The sequence below is a fragment of the Urocampus carinirostris genome, chromosome 5, assembly GCF_059441175.1.
Source record: "Urocampus carinirostris isolate Australia breed hairy pipefish chromosome 5, RoL_Ucar_1.0, whole genome shotgun sequence".
NCBI lineage: Eukaryota > Metazoa > Chordata > Actinopteri > Syngnathiformes > Syngnathidae > Urocampus > Urocampus carinirostris.
Window position 1 is genome coordinate 16,043,305 of NC_142353.1, and position 15,044 is coordinate 16,058,348.

Sequence of the window (15,044 nt, forward strand, 5' to 3'; positions counted from 1 at the left end):
AGTTTATATCTTCGGCTTCGCATGTACCAAAAATTATCATATTGGGTATTCCACAAGAAACTCAGGTTTCATCTCCGCCATATGTATTATGAAAAGAGCTAATACTTTTGCAAGACACTGTAACAATGTGTTTGATTGATATTTCAGATAGCGGCTGGAAAACGGCAGCACGGTACACAAAAGAAAGCGGCCAGTCTCTGAAAGTGTTTGTTTGTCCTATGCACGAGTCTCAGACCAACAATCCCTGATATAATGCTGAGTTTCCATGGTGACACAGGGATGTACCAGACAGTGACGCGTCTGGCAGGAGTGCTTGTCTGATTTTTTTTAAATTGCTTTACGGCCAACTTACATAAATGGGGCCCGCTTCTCGGGATCCTCTGCCACCTAAGCTGACAGACAAGGTGACAGACTGTAAACGAGAGCGCCGAACAGACGCTCAACGCACGGGAAATATGAAGAAATTGGCATAGAAAGTCTCACCTCCTTCTAATTTTTGTCTTTCAATTATTTGGTTAACCATAGAAACCACTAAAGCAGGGGTGTCTAACGTACAGCACCCAGATCCAGCCCACGAGAAGTGCAAGATAAAAATGAGCTCCGGTTTCAAACATGTCCACTTGATGTCGCAATAGCCAGGCGCCACTCACAAAGACACTGTAGCTGTATTTATTTCTCTTTCTCTCTTTTTTTTATCTATTCTCTCCCTCATTGTGTCTTACTTCTTTTCTTTTTCACTCTCACTTTTTTTCTTTTACTTCCCCTTTTTTTTCTTTCTCTGTCTATTTTTTTCACAGGATGTCCCCCTTTTTGCTTTGATCTTTTCCCCTCTTGCTGGCCTTTTTAAAAAACCTCTCAAAGTCTTTTTCTCCTTCTGGCGCAGTCCCTCTATTTTCTCTGTCCTTCTTTTTGCTTTCTCAATATCTCTCTCTTTGTATTTCCCTCTTCATCTCATTTTTTTCACCAAAGAGCTCAGATGAGTTTGACACCCCTGCACTTCAGCCTCATTTTGTGTCAGGCAAGGACATTCGATGTACGCGCACGTGAGATTCGCCTCCCAGACACCCCCCTTGAATCATTTAGTATGCACAAAAAGGTGATTTATTTTCCAGTCGAGTTATTACTTGTTCCGAGAGAAAAACAACATCTGGGATGCATTTCAGCTCCCCCTTTTTTTCACATGCAAAGATTGTCCCTGCTTGGTTCACTTAACACTGGAACAAACAGGAGGTGTGAGACACGCGGTCCTTTTAGGCTCGCTTTCTATTACGGACTCAAACAAAGAAATGCTTTAGACCTGAATTGTCCCCACGTAGCACACACTGTGAAAATGTGGAAAAACAGGTGAATTTGAACTATAGCATTATATAACACCATTTTCTCATCCGTGTATGGATTTTTGGGGAGGGGGTGGTACTTTATGAACACAAAGTACCCAAAAGTAGGGATTTTGTGCTAGATAGAAACTTGCATGAAAAAAGGAAACATCTTTGGCTTTAAGAACATACAAAAAAAAACATCAGGATGATGGAGCCACACTCAAAAGAAAAATAATACATTGTAGGATAAAGTACAAGGGAAAATGAACATTTCAAGGATGATACATTTTTTTGAAACTTTACAGATATTTGCCATATGGGGTAAACACTTAAATGTTTGTTCAATCTGACTTCAAATTGATGATTTTATCAGTTATTAAAATATTGATTACTTAAGCTAGGGAAGGTAGTCAACCAAAAGTATCTCATCTCATCATCCGTACCGCTTATCCTCATTAGGGTCGCGGGGGGGCTGGAGCCCATCCCAGCCATCTCCGGGCAATGGGCAGGGGACACCCTGAACTGGTTGCCAGCCAATTGCAGGGCACACAGGGACAGACAACTCATTCGCTCATTCACACCTAGGGACAATTTGGACCGGCCAATCCACCTGAAATGCATGTTTTTGGAATGTGGGAGGAAACCGGAGTGCCCGGAGGAAACCCACGCAAGCACGGGGAGAACATACAAACTCCGCACAGGAAGTCTGGAGCTGGATTTGAACCCACGACAGGTTCCCATGACATGAACTGTGCCGCACAAGCGCTAACCACTGCACCGCCGTGCTGCCCACCAAAAGTATTTTCTAACTAAATATTGTATTTGCCCACAATTGCCAATTAATATGAGATTAGTGGAATTTCAATTACAAAGCAAAAGCTATTTTTATTCATTTTGTTACTTTCTGTTGACTAAAATTAACCTAAGATTGAGACCAGTGGCTGAACTTTAGAGTAAGAGAGCCCCGAGTAGTTCTGTTGTCAATGGCTATGGTAGAAGTGAGGAGATGTGAACATCCATCCATCCATTATCTGCACCGCTTATCCTCAGTAGGGTTGCGGGGGTGCTGGAGCCCATCCCAGCTATCCTCGGGCAGTGGGCAGGGGACACCATGAACTGGTTGCCAGCCAGTCGCAGGGCACACAGAGACAAAAAAATCACTCGCTCATTCACACCTAGGGACAATTTGAACCAGACAATTAACCTGACATGCATGTTTTTGGAGTGTGGGAGGAAACCGGAGTGACCGGAGGAAACCCACGCAAGCACGGGGAGAACATGCAAACTCCACACAGGAGGTTCGATCTCATGACCTCAGAACTGTGCCACACACGCGCTAACCACTGCGCCGCCGTGCTGCCCGAGATGTGAAAATATGATTGCAAATAATGAATTTTTTAAAGTCTACTTCCCGGTCATGCATGTATTAATGTAGGAATATGGATTCATTTTGGGAACCATCCAGCTTTATTGTCACTTTTACTTTTCAGTGTAACTCTGACTATTCCTCTCTCCAAAGCACTTCTGGTTAGACACAAATGTATTAAATATTGGCAGCATTTTTTCGTGTGTGTGTGTGTGTGTGTGTGTGTGTGAAAAGAACTCTGTCTGTATTTGGTGGGTGTCCTCCAGACTCGTCTTCAAAGCTTTTTGTTCGGCGTATCCTTTCGACTTCCTCCATTCGACTTTTCTGGTATTATTCCAAATTGGAACTGTCTGTACCAGTCACGAGTTGGGATCCCGCTTCAATAAATACTCCATGCTAATCAACATATGAGTCATAAAAACACACAAAAAAAATCTTGCTGGGCTAAGAAACAAAGTGCAACAAAGGGGTGCAAATGAACGGGATCCGCCCCGACATAAAAGCAGATGGTAGCGGTTCTTACGACAAAGGCCACTTTACATTTTTTGAGTTTTTAGACCATTGTGCTCCATGTTTTCAAGAGGGATTCAACCGATCAGGCAGCGAATTGATGTCAATGCATAATGTGCAAGTATTTGTGGTCAGGGTAGAGCAGGTTTGCTAGCAGAGCCAGGAGTCGAGGTCCATCCTTAAGACAGTGACCTGGGTAGCGGATGAACTGGAGAGCTTTTTTCAACGCTTCTTCCAAATCGGCATACTGCTTATTGCTGGCCATGGATTCGAGCATCCCCAAGGTCTGCAAAAATGGAAAATGTTATTATACAGCAGGGGTCTGGAACCTTTTTGACTCAAAGAGCCATAAAAGCAAAATATTTTAACTTTTTTTGGGGAAAAAGGCACATTATATATTTTGGGGAAAAAAAAAAAAAGCCGCTAAACTGTAGTTAAATCAAGTCAAGTCATAATATACCCTATATATACACTGGACAGTACTGTCTTTGATCTCAGCATTGGTTCGCCTTTGCGTGCACCAAAAAAGGCCTTGCTCATGCAAATTTGGAACAACATGGAAAATATTTGCATGGAATCCATTTTGTTCTCAAGCCATATGTACACATGAAAAGAGCCATATATGGCTTGCGAGTCATATCCACTCATGAAAAGAGCCATATATGGCTCGCGAGTCATATGTACTCGTGAAAAGAGCCATATATGGCTCGCAAGCCATAGGTCCCCGACCCTTGTTATACAGTATTTAGTGAATTCAGTGAAAGCCCGGATAAACCTTTGGACGTCTATAGCCATCCGTCTGAGAAGTAAATCCTCTATTCCGTTTTTACCATCTGACACCTCCAAAGAAATATGGTCTGGACGCTTGGGATGTTCATCATTTAGTCTATTGTTATAGCCCACAGTTGTTCATAATTTTGGCCGACAGTTTGTTGTTTTGACAGCTATTTCACTCTGTTGTTTGTCCTTTGGACTTTTATGCGCCGTTTACATAATTGTCACTATTAGCCAATCATGTTACTGTTCATTGAGATCCACGCCCTTAACGACTGATTTGCTTTTTGTAACTTAGGAGGTTTAATAAAAAGGGCTGAGGGGAGGAACAGGTTGGATTTTCTTATCTAAGGGTTCTGGCTCTCCTGTTCTCCTTGCAGGTTCAAAATCTAAAATGAATGTACAGGCTTTTTCACTTGCCCCACCAATTGCAAATGGTACAAATAAAGTATAGAATGGTAAAAAAATTACTACGAATGAAAATATGTTGATTTGGTGCCACTCTTGTCACCAGTGTCCCCAATATTCAAATAGTTGGCTTCATTTATCTTGACTTGCTATTTTTATCATGCATTCATTTTATTCATCAATATCCTAATCAAATTTAATGGTAAAAAATGAGCTAGTTGTATTGCGTTTTCAGTTCTTCAATGCACATAATCAAAATTAGGACTTTAAAAAGGGAATTTATTCCTTTTTTATCGTATATATTCATGTACATGAAGATGCCCTACTTATGAACGAGTTAGGTTCTGGACGATCGTTTGTAAATTGAATTTGTAAGTATCTTCAGTGCTATATTATGTATGTTTATGGTTTATCTAATTATGTTTAAGGCTTGTATAAGTAAGCGGTATTGTTTTGAACTAAAAAATTAACATTTCACAAAATAATATGCTCTATAAAGATAAATAAAGTTAAGTTTAACTTACTTTTGGAAGATGCGCTTCAAGAGGTCCTCCTCCGTGGTAAAAAGTGGCCCAAAAAAAGTGATCAAACCATGTTCTCAACCGTATCAAGCTTTCTTATTCCACTTTCATTTCTAACGAAACTGCTCGCTTCTTCTTTACACCAACCATATTGAATGGATGCACAAAATATTAAACAATAAAAACGTCAAAGTTCTTAGCGCTGGAGGTACAGTATGTTTACACACAAACTAAGAAGAGGAAGCAAATTTTTTTCTTCTGCGTGGATATTGGGTGACACCTCACAGCGCTACACGCCGGTAGTGGCGGAAAGAAGCACAACGATGCTGTACTCAGAAAAAGTTGCACACAATACAAAATTGAACTTACAGTAATGTCCGGATAATTTTCGACATCCCGAAAAAAATGTTCATATCAACCGTTTTACGCAAGTGTAATGGTCGCAAGTAGGGGAGCGTCTGTATGTCACACACTGTGTATAACGCACACAGTTGTGACATACACAGTTTTTGAATCCGTAATCAATTTGGTTTCACTTTTTATCAGCTCAAATTTAACTTTCTCTGTGACAAATGTAGTTGAATATGTGCATCCTTCATTATATAATTTACGTTAACTATGAACACAATATTAACATAAAATTGACATATTTATTCAATGTCCTTAAAAGGCCAATTCATCATCATATACAGCAAAGACATGTTTCCCTTTGTCGTGCTTTTTCGTGTTTATATCTTTCAGAATGATTTTCTTTTTTTCTACATTCTCTCATATTAGTCTCTGGTACCGTGAAGAAAAATAGTGATATAATGAGATAAAATCAAATGCCTTTTAATATGATGTCTATACCGCTGGTGGTTGAGTGGTAAGGATGTAGCACTCTAACTGCTATGACCCGGTTTGGATTCTGTCGCACCCAATGTTTTATGATTGGGAATAGCAATATTTTGGACTGGTTAATCATTGCACAAATACAGTAATATACTACCGTGTACAACGACACCCGAACGGTGGGTTCTTCTTCTTTTTAAAAAAAAAAAGGGGGGTTCTATCAGAACAAATACCATAATTCTGAAAGTTTCAAAGTCAATTTGATTACATAATTCCTAGCTGGAAAAAATATATTGTGTACTTGTAAATTAGGGTGGTCCTTATTTTTTGACTTTTAAAATTTCATGCTCTGACCCCTTGAATATGTTCCAATATATACAAAACGTAATTAGGCAAAGTTTCATCAAAATACAAGGATATTTAGAGGTCGCTCAAGGCCTCTGAAATTTTGGTATGAAAAATAAGGATTTTTCGCACATTATATCAGACCTAGTGTACAAAGTTACTTGTAACTTTTCTTGTGTTACAATTATAAGCAATGGACTGAAATTGGATGTTCTAAAACGCCGTACACATAGGGTTAAGATTTCCGTTTTTTCTCGAAAATTGCCAAAATTTTACCATTTTGGGAAATTTCAAAGTCGTTGAGCTACCTCTAAATATTATCCAAATTGTTCAAAATTGCACACAGTGTGTTTTTATCGATATAAGAACATATGTGGGGGGTCAGAGCCCAATATTTCAAAAAAAAAAATTTCGACACCCATTAAGGACCACACTATTGTAAATGCTTGCATGTTTGTTTACTCCTAAATGCATATCGTCGCTGCTACTCTAAAAACATGAATTTTCTTTTTTTGAAAAAAAATTTTGTATTGCCAAAGTATCAGATTCAAGACCGTGTTGGTAGATACAAAAATAAATAAATCCATAAATAAAAAAGTTTGCCCACACCTGTTCTATGCAGTGACACAGTAGTCTTAAAACAGTACCGTGATTCACATTTTTTACATTGGCATCAGAGTCCTACCTGCTGTGCTTTAGCGGAAGGTTGCAATTCTGCGGTCGGCTGGAGTCGGAGCTCACTTTCCGATGCCACCTGCACGGAGAGGAATGCTGCCAGGCTGCGAACCACAACCCTGAATCTAGATGCCAAATAAAGTATGTGTCAACAGGTTTTGTATGACAGCCTCGGAAAAAAGGACGATCGAAGTTTAGAAACACACTTGTTGGAAACGGGGGACTTCTTGCCGAGACCGATGGCTCCGAGCAGTCCGGAGTTGAGTCTTTCTTCCCCGAGCTGCAGCAGCCTGATTTGCATCTTCAACAGACCTGTGACTACTCCCGATAATTCACTGTGGCCTGCTTGAGGTTGCAGATGCTCTAGTGACAGATGCAGTGCTTTGTGCCACCACAGAAAAAGCTTGGCTTCATCGCCTGGTCCGCTGGAGACACAAACCATGTCATGTTTATCAATTATTGTGGATTGCGTTACATGGATTTCTCAATCGATTTTGACACAAAACAAGAAAAAGCCCTGAAAAATAGAACATTATCCTGGCGACACTTAGTTGAATGAGGGAGGAAATTCTGTATGTGGAAGTCAGGTTGGCTAGCATTTCATCACACTGCTATTATAACTTTATTATGCTGTCACGAAAATTCACTCCTTCCCAGAATTAGCAAGAATTTCCCTTGCCAACATAGCATGATGCCCTAACACAGAACGTTTCATTGCCATAAAAGCAAAATATTTGGATTTTTTCCCCCGAAAGCCACACCATATATTTCAAGATGCAATTCAACAAAATCACCAAACCTGTTCACCAGACAAAAGCTAATTCTTGAGCACATTTTATTTCACTATGTTATGTTTGATGATTTGATAAAAATCTTTGAAATAATAATAATGCCAGAGCCTGTGTCCTGTATCAATATAAATATACCACTTAAAATGTGTTCCTTACCACAGTTACTTAAGGGTGTTGAGGTTCATTTTAACGGTTTCAAAAGCAAAGTCCTTTTGTAAAAATGTCACAAAATACTGCTAACGAGGATACCAACGTATTTACCTTTGGTGCTGCCGGCGCTGGGCAAGGGGGAGAAGGAGAGCACATGCTAGGTGTATAGATCCGCTCATTTCTAGTGCTCATCCAATCAAATTGCTCTAGTTGCTTTGCTGGAGTTTTGGGAAGTTAGGAGTTTCTTCTGTGGGTTTTCATCATTAAGTGTCTCATCAGTGAACATACATTGTTCAATGAGCTTAATTATAAAGATTTTTTTAGTGATGTAAGGCCAAAAAAGGGTCTCTGTCAGCGTGACACGTTGACTGTAAACTGTAGTTGAGACTGTACCTTTTGGGTACTCATGTTCGATTTTATTTCCAAGTCAGATGTACTCATGAAAAGTGCCATAGGTTCCCGACCCCTGCCTGAACACTTCAGCATAAAAAAAATGCACAATATGCCAAACCTTTATGAAGAATAAATATATTGAGAGAAGAAGTGCACTAAAAATAGATCATATTAAATAAAATAATAAAAATCTTTGTTTGCCATGTTTATTCGTGTATAACAAGCTTCTTTTTTTAACCTAAAAAAAGAACTCAAAGTTTTGGTGTGCGTTACACATGACATCTTACAATAGTATTTGACCTTCTTTGCGCAATGATTGATCAGTCGAAAAGATTGCTGACCGCAATCAGAATAGATTTGAATGCAACCACATCTCTCGCCCGACAAGACACCTACAGTGTATTTTTAGTAACAATATCCAAACCATTTGCTTGGACGTTTTCTAATAAGTACAGTAATTTTCGGTTCATCAGTTAAACTACACTGAAACGCGGGTTAAAAAAAGAGAAAATATTTAACTTTTAACTGTAAGGACACCTCAAATAACGCACCCCACCTTTAAGTAGTGCTATTTTGTGCAATTCCAAATATTTAGAGTTATAAAGGCACTTGGTGTACAGTAATCCCTCGTTGTATTGCAGTTTACTTTTTGCGATTTCCTTACTTGGTGGATTTTAGTTGTACATTGTGTTCTGCATTTTGATTTGCTAAACAGTCACCCAGGCCCTTTTCTGCCTGTGTTTGCCTGTGCATCAATAATGTTGCAGTCTAAGTTGTACAAGTACGTAAAAAGCTTGACAAACCTACATTACGTACGATCAAATCTTTTTTCAATTTCGAGTTTCTCTAAAAGCCAGCATGTCAACTAAACACTCTGGACCCACAAAAGCACAAAAAGGCAGAGGAAGATGATTTCTATCACCAACAAAGTCGGACATCTCGACATGCTAAAGGAATGTAAAAGTATTTTTGCGTGAGATTTGTAATCAGTCAGGCGGCTGCATCTATTCGCAAACATGCTATCGTCTACCTGTTGAAAACATTCTAAATATGTTTTGAAATGAAGCTCTCAAACCTGGGAAAGACCTGATTGGTCCATGTGTAGATCAGACCCAGCGTCCTCCTCTCATTGGCTGCAGTGTGTTCCGAGTTAAGGCGCTGCAAGATGAAGGCATAAAGTGTAAGAAAGCTGCCTCCTGATTGGCTCTCTGACAAAAAGTCTTCCACTGTGAGCTCGGGCACTTGCAGTGATGCCAACACAGGACTCCAGCCACTGCTTCCCTCCTCGGCTGGGTGATGAAACGTGACAGTGACGTTAAAAACGGTAAGTAGAAGATGTGAGCAAATATGTTCTCACTTACCGTGGCAAAAATGTGCTGTGATGCAGGCCTCCATGATTCGTGTCATGTGGCTCACTGAGGCCAGACAGCGGGAGCAAGCCGTGAGCAGAGGCAAAATTGGAAAGCCTTTCTCCTTCTTGTCTAGCCAGTGGATAACACGGAGCGCTAAGGCTTCGCCTGTTGAGACGTTAACGCCGTTAAGCGCGGCCAGCGCGCTGCTAAAAAGGCTGCAGAACGCCATGTGCCTCTGCTCCAAACCCGTTTCTGCAGAGGAGACAAAGAAGAGCCAGATGACAACGTGCGACGAAGGCGTTTGTAGGAAAAGACTAGCTTACCTGGTGGGCTGAAAGTCACAATGCTTTCCAGCAGTGTTTCCAGCTGCATCTCCAGGATACTCGCGCTAATGCTGCCCGCTTGCTCCAGAGACACTAAACATTGCACCCACCAGCACACATATGCGGCTGCTTTCAGAGTCTCCTCCTGGCACACATATTAAAACACTTGTGAGTAATTTACTCAACTATGTAATCTCAATCTATCTAAAATCCTAAATTCGTATGTGTCCGTTTCTATGTAATTTATAGGCTCCAAAAAGGTTGAACAGACTTTCGTAAAAATGTACACTTTTTATTTCACGTAATTAATAAAGATGCACGCTAATCTTACCATTAGGGTGGTCCTTAATGGGTGTCGAAATTTTTTTTTTTGAAATATTGGGCTCTGACCCCCCACATATGTTCTTATATCGATAAAAACACACTGTGTGCAATTTTGAACAATTTGGATAATATTTAGAGGTAGCTCAACGACTTTGAAATTTCCCAAAATGGTAAAATTTTGGCAATTTTCGAGAAAAAACGGAAATCTTAACCCTATGTGTACGGCGTTTTAGAACATCCAATTTCAGTCCATTGCTTATAATTGTAACACAAGAAAAGTTACAAGTAACTTTGTACACTAGGTCTGATATAATGTGCGAAAAATCCTTATTTTTCATACCAAAATTTCAGAGGCCTTGAGCGACCTCTAAATATCCTTGTATTTTGATGAAACTTTGCCTAATTACGTTTTGTATATATTGGAACATATTCAAGGGGTCAGAGCATGAAATTTTAAAAGTCAAAAAATAAGGACCACCCTACTTACCATATGAGCAGCTTCAAAAGAACTGGGCTGAAGTCCAGCAGCACTACGCAGTGATTTGAGCAACAACTGAGATGCAGAATCGGTGCTCAGCAGCAGGGAAGGTGTGTAGTGAGTGTTGACATAACACAGAACTCCTTGGTAGGATGAAAGATCTAGCTGCCGCCAAGGCAGTGACGTGCATTGGGTCAAAAGATTGAAAAGTGGCGAGTCCTAAATCAAGAGGGACAACGTGTAAACTTGATGTCGTAATGTTGAGACCCTTCGTTGTTCAACATCATTTTTGGAATCACCTGCTGGTTGAGGAGCTGCTCCTCTTTTCCCAAGAACACCAGCAGGTATAACAGATACATCAGCATAGTGTGCGATTCTTTCTTCTGCAGGTCGAAATTTGACTCAAGTGGAGCTGTTGCAGGTTCTGGAAGTGGGTGTAAATGGTTGCTCAGTACGCTGATCCAGTTCACTTCACATAAAACCTCCCCCATGAACAGGAAGCAGCTTTTAGGACTTCCTCTCTCTACCTGTATGTATATTGACAAATGGGAAAATGGAAAAACACATGTCCTTAACTCAATTGGAAACAAAATTGTTATGAATTCTTTAACACTTAGTCGCTTCTTATTTGAATATTCTTCTCATTTTAACGTCTATAAAAGTCAAGCATATATATTTGAGGGTTCCAACAGCAAGTAAAGTTAAATTCAAGACTTTTAAAGACTTTTTAATGCCTTTTAAAATCAAATTTAAATTGACAAAAAAACAACACACAATTGAAAATAAACCAAAAAACACGACACGAATTAGAGGCAATTTTAAACAAATGTAAAAAAAAATCACATTCTGGCCCAGTTGAAAACTTTCCATTTGAAAAACATAGCACTCTCCTAAGTTTTACTCATTGAAAACAAGAAAAAGAAAGGATGTTTACAGTACATTATGGATCCTCAGTCAAAGACAATTGATAAATGTTACTAAATCATTTTGATTTAAACAAATATAAATCTTATTAATGGGTTCACATTTTAAAGACTTTGGAATATTGGATATAAGACATTAAATGACAATTAAGGGCTTTTTTTTTTAGAATAATTATTTCTATGCTTTTTAAGACATTTTAAAGATCCGCAGGAAACCTAAATATCCTAATTAACGAGCGTTGAGTCTCAAGTTTGTTTGAAAGACAACAAAAATGTGATCAAGTCTTTCAGATTGAATTGTCTTTCAGTAAACATACCATATTTTTCACACTATAAGGGCGCAAAGGATAGGGCGTGCCACCCAAAAATTGTATTTTGTCATAATTTTTTCAAACAGAGGACAGACCAGATTATAAAGCGGATAAGGTTGAGCCTCCAGTAAGAGCTTTTGTGTGTATGGGTACATAGTAATGCATTGCATTAATATGTGTCGCTAAATTAATTCGCAAAACATTAAGCAACGGGAATCAAAACACGCAATCCACAAAGTTTCTACTACTAGACCACCAGTGTTTCAGATGAGATAAGATAAGGCATTAGCGCTTATCTCATCATTACACTATTTTTACTCACAGTTTAAGATGTCTCTCCACTTCTCCACCCGAGCGTCAATGACCTTTCGGTTTAATATGTATTTGTATGTAAAAGAGCATGAAGAAGTGAATGGTATGTTTAAACAATCAGAATGCACTATGCAAATCTGAAAAGTGGAGAGACTGTTTAACCTATCAGAATATACTGTGCAAATCTTCCTCAATGAATGTTAGAGAATGGAGAAAACAAAAAGCCTTTCAGCACTATACGATAAAAGTTATTTTACGTACGCATACGTATAGAACTGAGAAGTTATTGATGCACAGGGGAAGAAGTGGAGGGACAGATTTACCTAATAGAATGAATAAGCAAATCAGTGTTGAGGCACCGTGGGTAAAAATAGTGTGATAATGAGATAAAGTGTAATGCATTGTGTATTTCATTTGTGCCACTGGTGGTCTTGTGGTCACCACTACTACTTGGATTCGTTTCCTATTGCATACAATATTTTACTATTAGGGAAAGTGATATTTATCAATTAGATCAATCATTGCTCAAATGCGATATTACAGTAAAACCTTGTATGGTAACACATGTATGTATTCAATTTTAATTGCCGTATCCTGCGGTATCTAAGGAACACCGGATTATAAGGCGCACTTGAAATTTTCTGTCTAAATTGGGGTTCAATCAAGAAATAAGTGTTAAAACAATGTGAAGGTGAGTATGCACAACGATAAGGTCTCACATTGAAGAACTGCTCCATGAGAATCGTGTCGGGATGCAAGTATCTCCATGGCAATTTGCGCAGGTGGGAGTGGTGCAGGTAGAGCAAGTACTCTGGTGTCCGAGGAGCGGTGCAGTTTTTACAGTACTCCATTATACTAAGCCACAAGACACCTCTCTGGCCAGGCAGTAGGCGGTCTGCAATGTATGTGCACACACATGTGCACAAATTGTCACATATCACACAAAATATACGAACGGGGCACAAAAAAGCTCGTTAAGTTTTACCTTTGAATTTCTGATAAAGTCTGTCAATGAGTTGAACGTAAAGACCGACTAGACAGCTTGCCTCACTTGCATCCGTTTCCAGCCACGGGTAACATTTGAGATTACTGCAACAAAAAACGGGGTGGATCAGAATTTATTAATTAGTGGCCATTGACTGATATAGACTATTTTTTTATTGAGCCGGTAATTAATTAATGTAAAAAAAATATATCGATGGCCACTTATATAATATATTGTTTTTATATATACACAAACGTTTACTTTTTAGAGGGGGGATTTTATGTCGTAGATATACCTGGTACATTGGTTCTTTACTACTTAAGAATTGAGTAGCTATGTCTGATTGAAAAGGGTTGTATTGAATATCTCTAAAATGTTAAAAACCTAAAAAAAAACAAAGAAACATAATTCCGTAACTTTTTTCACCATTGTAGAGATACAAGATTTGTAATCATTTTGAGTAGCTATGATTATTATGAAGAAGTCTCACAAACAGTATGTGTGATCCACTACCACGTCCAAACTGACCATTATCTGTTGAAAACTTTCTTCATTTATACTGTCCACCAAGCCCAGGCTTGGAAAAAATGTCAGTTTCTATTTAATAAAAGTAAATGTGCTATAAATGTCCCCCATTTTTTATTACTCAGCCAACTAACGTATTAATTCTCCTCTGGGATCATAATTCAAGAGAGATGCAAATACAATTTTAAAAAGTCTAAATTTCTTCCTTCTGCAAGAATCAATGAAGTTGAGGACAATTTGGTTAAAACATGGCTCAAAAGAACACATACCTTCCATCCTCAATGTTTAATGGAAAGATCCAAGGCTTCAATAACTTGACAATCTTAGTGTGCAGGTCATGAAGAGCTGTGAGATTGACTCATGTTATGATCAAATTTGCAAGAATGAGTAGTCATCATTTATGCTGTTTACCTTTTAATATTCTATTGCTGCCCATTGAGTCATTGGCACAGGTGTTAAGCGAATTGCTGCTTAGACAGCCGACCAGATATTCCCAGAAAGTAACAACCTCGCTGATGTAAGGAGTCCAGGCAGAATAGAGGCCAAAACTGCGAAGATCTGGTTTGGTGAGACGACTGCGCAGGAAAAAATCACTGAGCCAATCTATTGTTTCGTCTACCTGTTGAAAACATAAAAGGAAAAAGACGTGTCATTTTTTGTAAACGTTAGTGCAATAAAGTAAAAAAACGTGTTCATTCATACAAGAATAAAAGTGAAATGTATATTTTAAATCAGTTTCTTTGAATTAGAATTAATTTGCCAATGTAAACAATGATTGTGGTCACTACCTGCTGAGGAGAAAGTGTGATCGATGACCTGTAAGGAGATACTGGGGATGGCGATGCGCGTGCAGTGTTATCGGTGCTGAAACCTTGTTCACATATGGTTTTGCTGCTGCGGGATGGACCTAAGCAGCCCAGAACTCGCATAGTAACCTTCCAGCATTCTGGACTCAGCAACTGGTTAGAGGAGCCTGTTGAGAAAAACATTTAAAAAAAAAATGTTTGGATTATCTAATAAACACAGTCATAACTAGGCAAGATAAGTAAAGATTATGGAATAAGGTCAATTCACTGATGATAGTTCATAACAATAAAAAGAAAAGCTCATTTCTCTAAGGCACATTAAAAAGAGGATTGATCATTGCTATTGCAAGTCACAACCTTTGCTTAATGTGGGCATTGTGATGGTTTCAAAAAAGAGGAAAGCCATCATCTATCTATATCTATAAGGTATACCGAAGCCATATCCTACTAGTGGGAGGTGGCTGGAGTAAAGAACACACTCACATTCACCAAACATTCATTCCCTTTTGCTCTTCCTAACTTGACACCGAACATTAAGCCCACAGCACAACAAGGGGGTGAGTTACTTTGCCATGCAAAGGCCCGACAGCATACACTGGTTTACCCCCTCTGCATCATATGC

General features: G+C 39.0%; 1 protein-coding gene across 2 annotated transcripts in view; it reads right to left on the reverse strand.

The window, feature by feature from the left end:
* Window positions 1-1,084: 1,084 nt before the first annotated feature.
* epg5 (ectopic P-granules autophagy protein 5 homolog (C. elegans)) overlaps window positions 1,085-15,044 on the reverse strand; it is a 38,681-nt gene continuing 24,721 nt past the window's right edge. For both annotated transcript variants that reach the window (XM_088335966.1, XM_088335965.1), the window contains exons 33-45: window positions 14,405-14,589; window positions 14,028-14,235; window positions 13,886-13,961; window positions 13,092-13,195; window positions 12,826-13,001; window positions 10,860-11,087; window positions 10,570-10,779; window positions 9,759-9,903; window positions 9,445-9,687; window positions 9,159-9,372; window positions 6,956-7,174; window positions 6,760-6,874; window positions 1,085-3,481 (exon numbers count right to left, since the gene is read on the reverse strand). In XM_088335966.1, coding sequence (XP_088192092.1) covers window positions 3,299-3,481; window positions 6,760-6,874; window positions 6,956-7,174; window positions 9,159-9,372; window positions 9,445-9,687; window positions 9,759-9,903; window positions 10,570-10,779; window positions 10,860-11,087; window positions 12,826-13,001; window positions 13,092-13,195; window positions 13,886-13,961; window positions 14,028-14,235; window positions 14,405-14,589 — 2,306 coding nt within the window. In that variant the 3' untranslated portion in view covers window positions 1,085-3,298. The remainder of the gene's footprint in view (window positions 3,482-6,759; window positions 6,875-6,955; window positions 7,175-9,158; window positions 9,373-9,444; window positions 9,688-9,758; window positions 9,904-10,569; window positions 10,780-10,859; window positions 11,088-12,825; window positions 13,002-13,091; window positions 13,196-13,885; window positions 13,962-14,027; window positions 14,236-14,404; window positions 14,590-15,044) is intronic.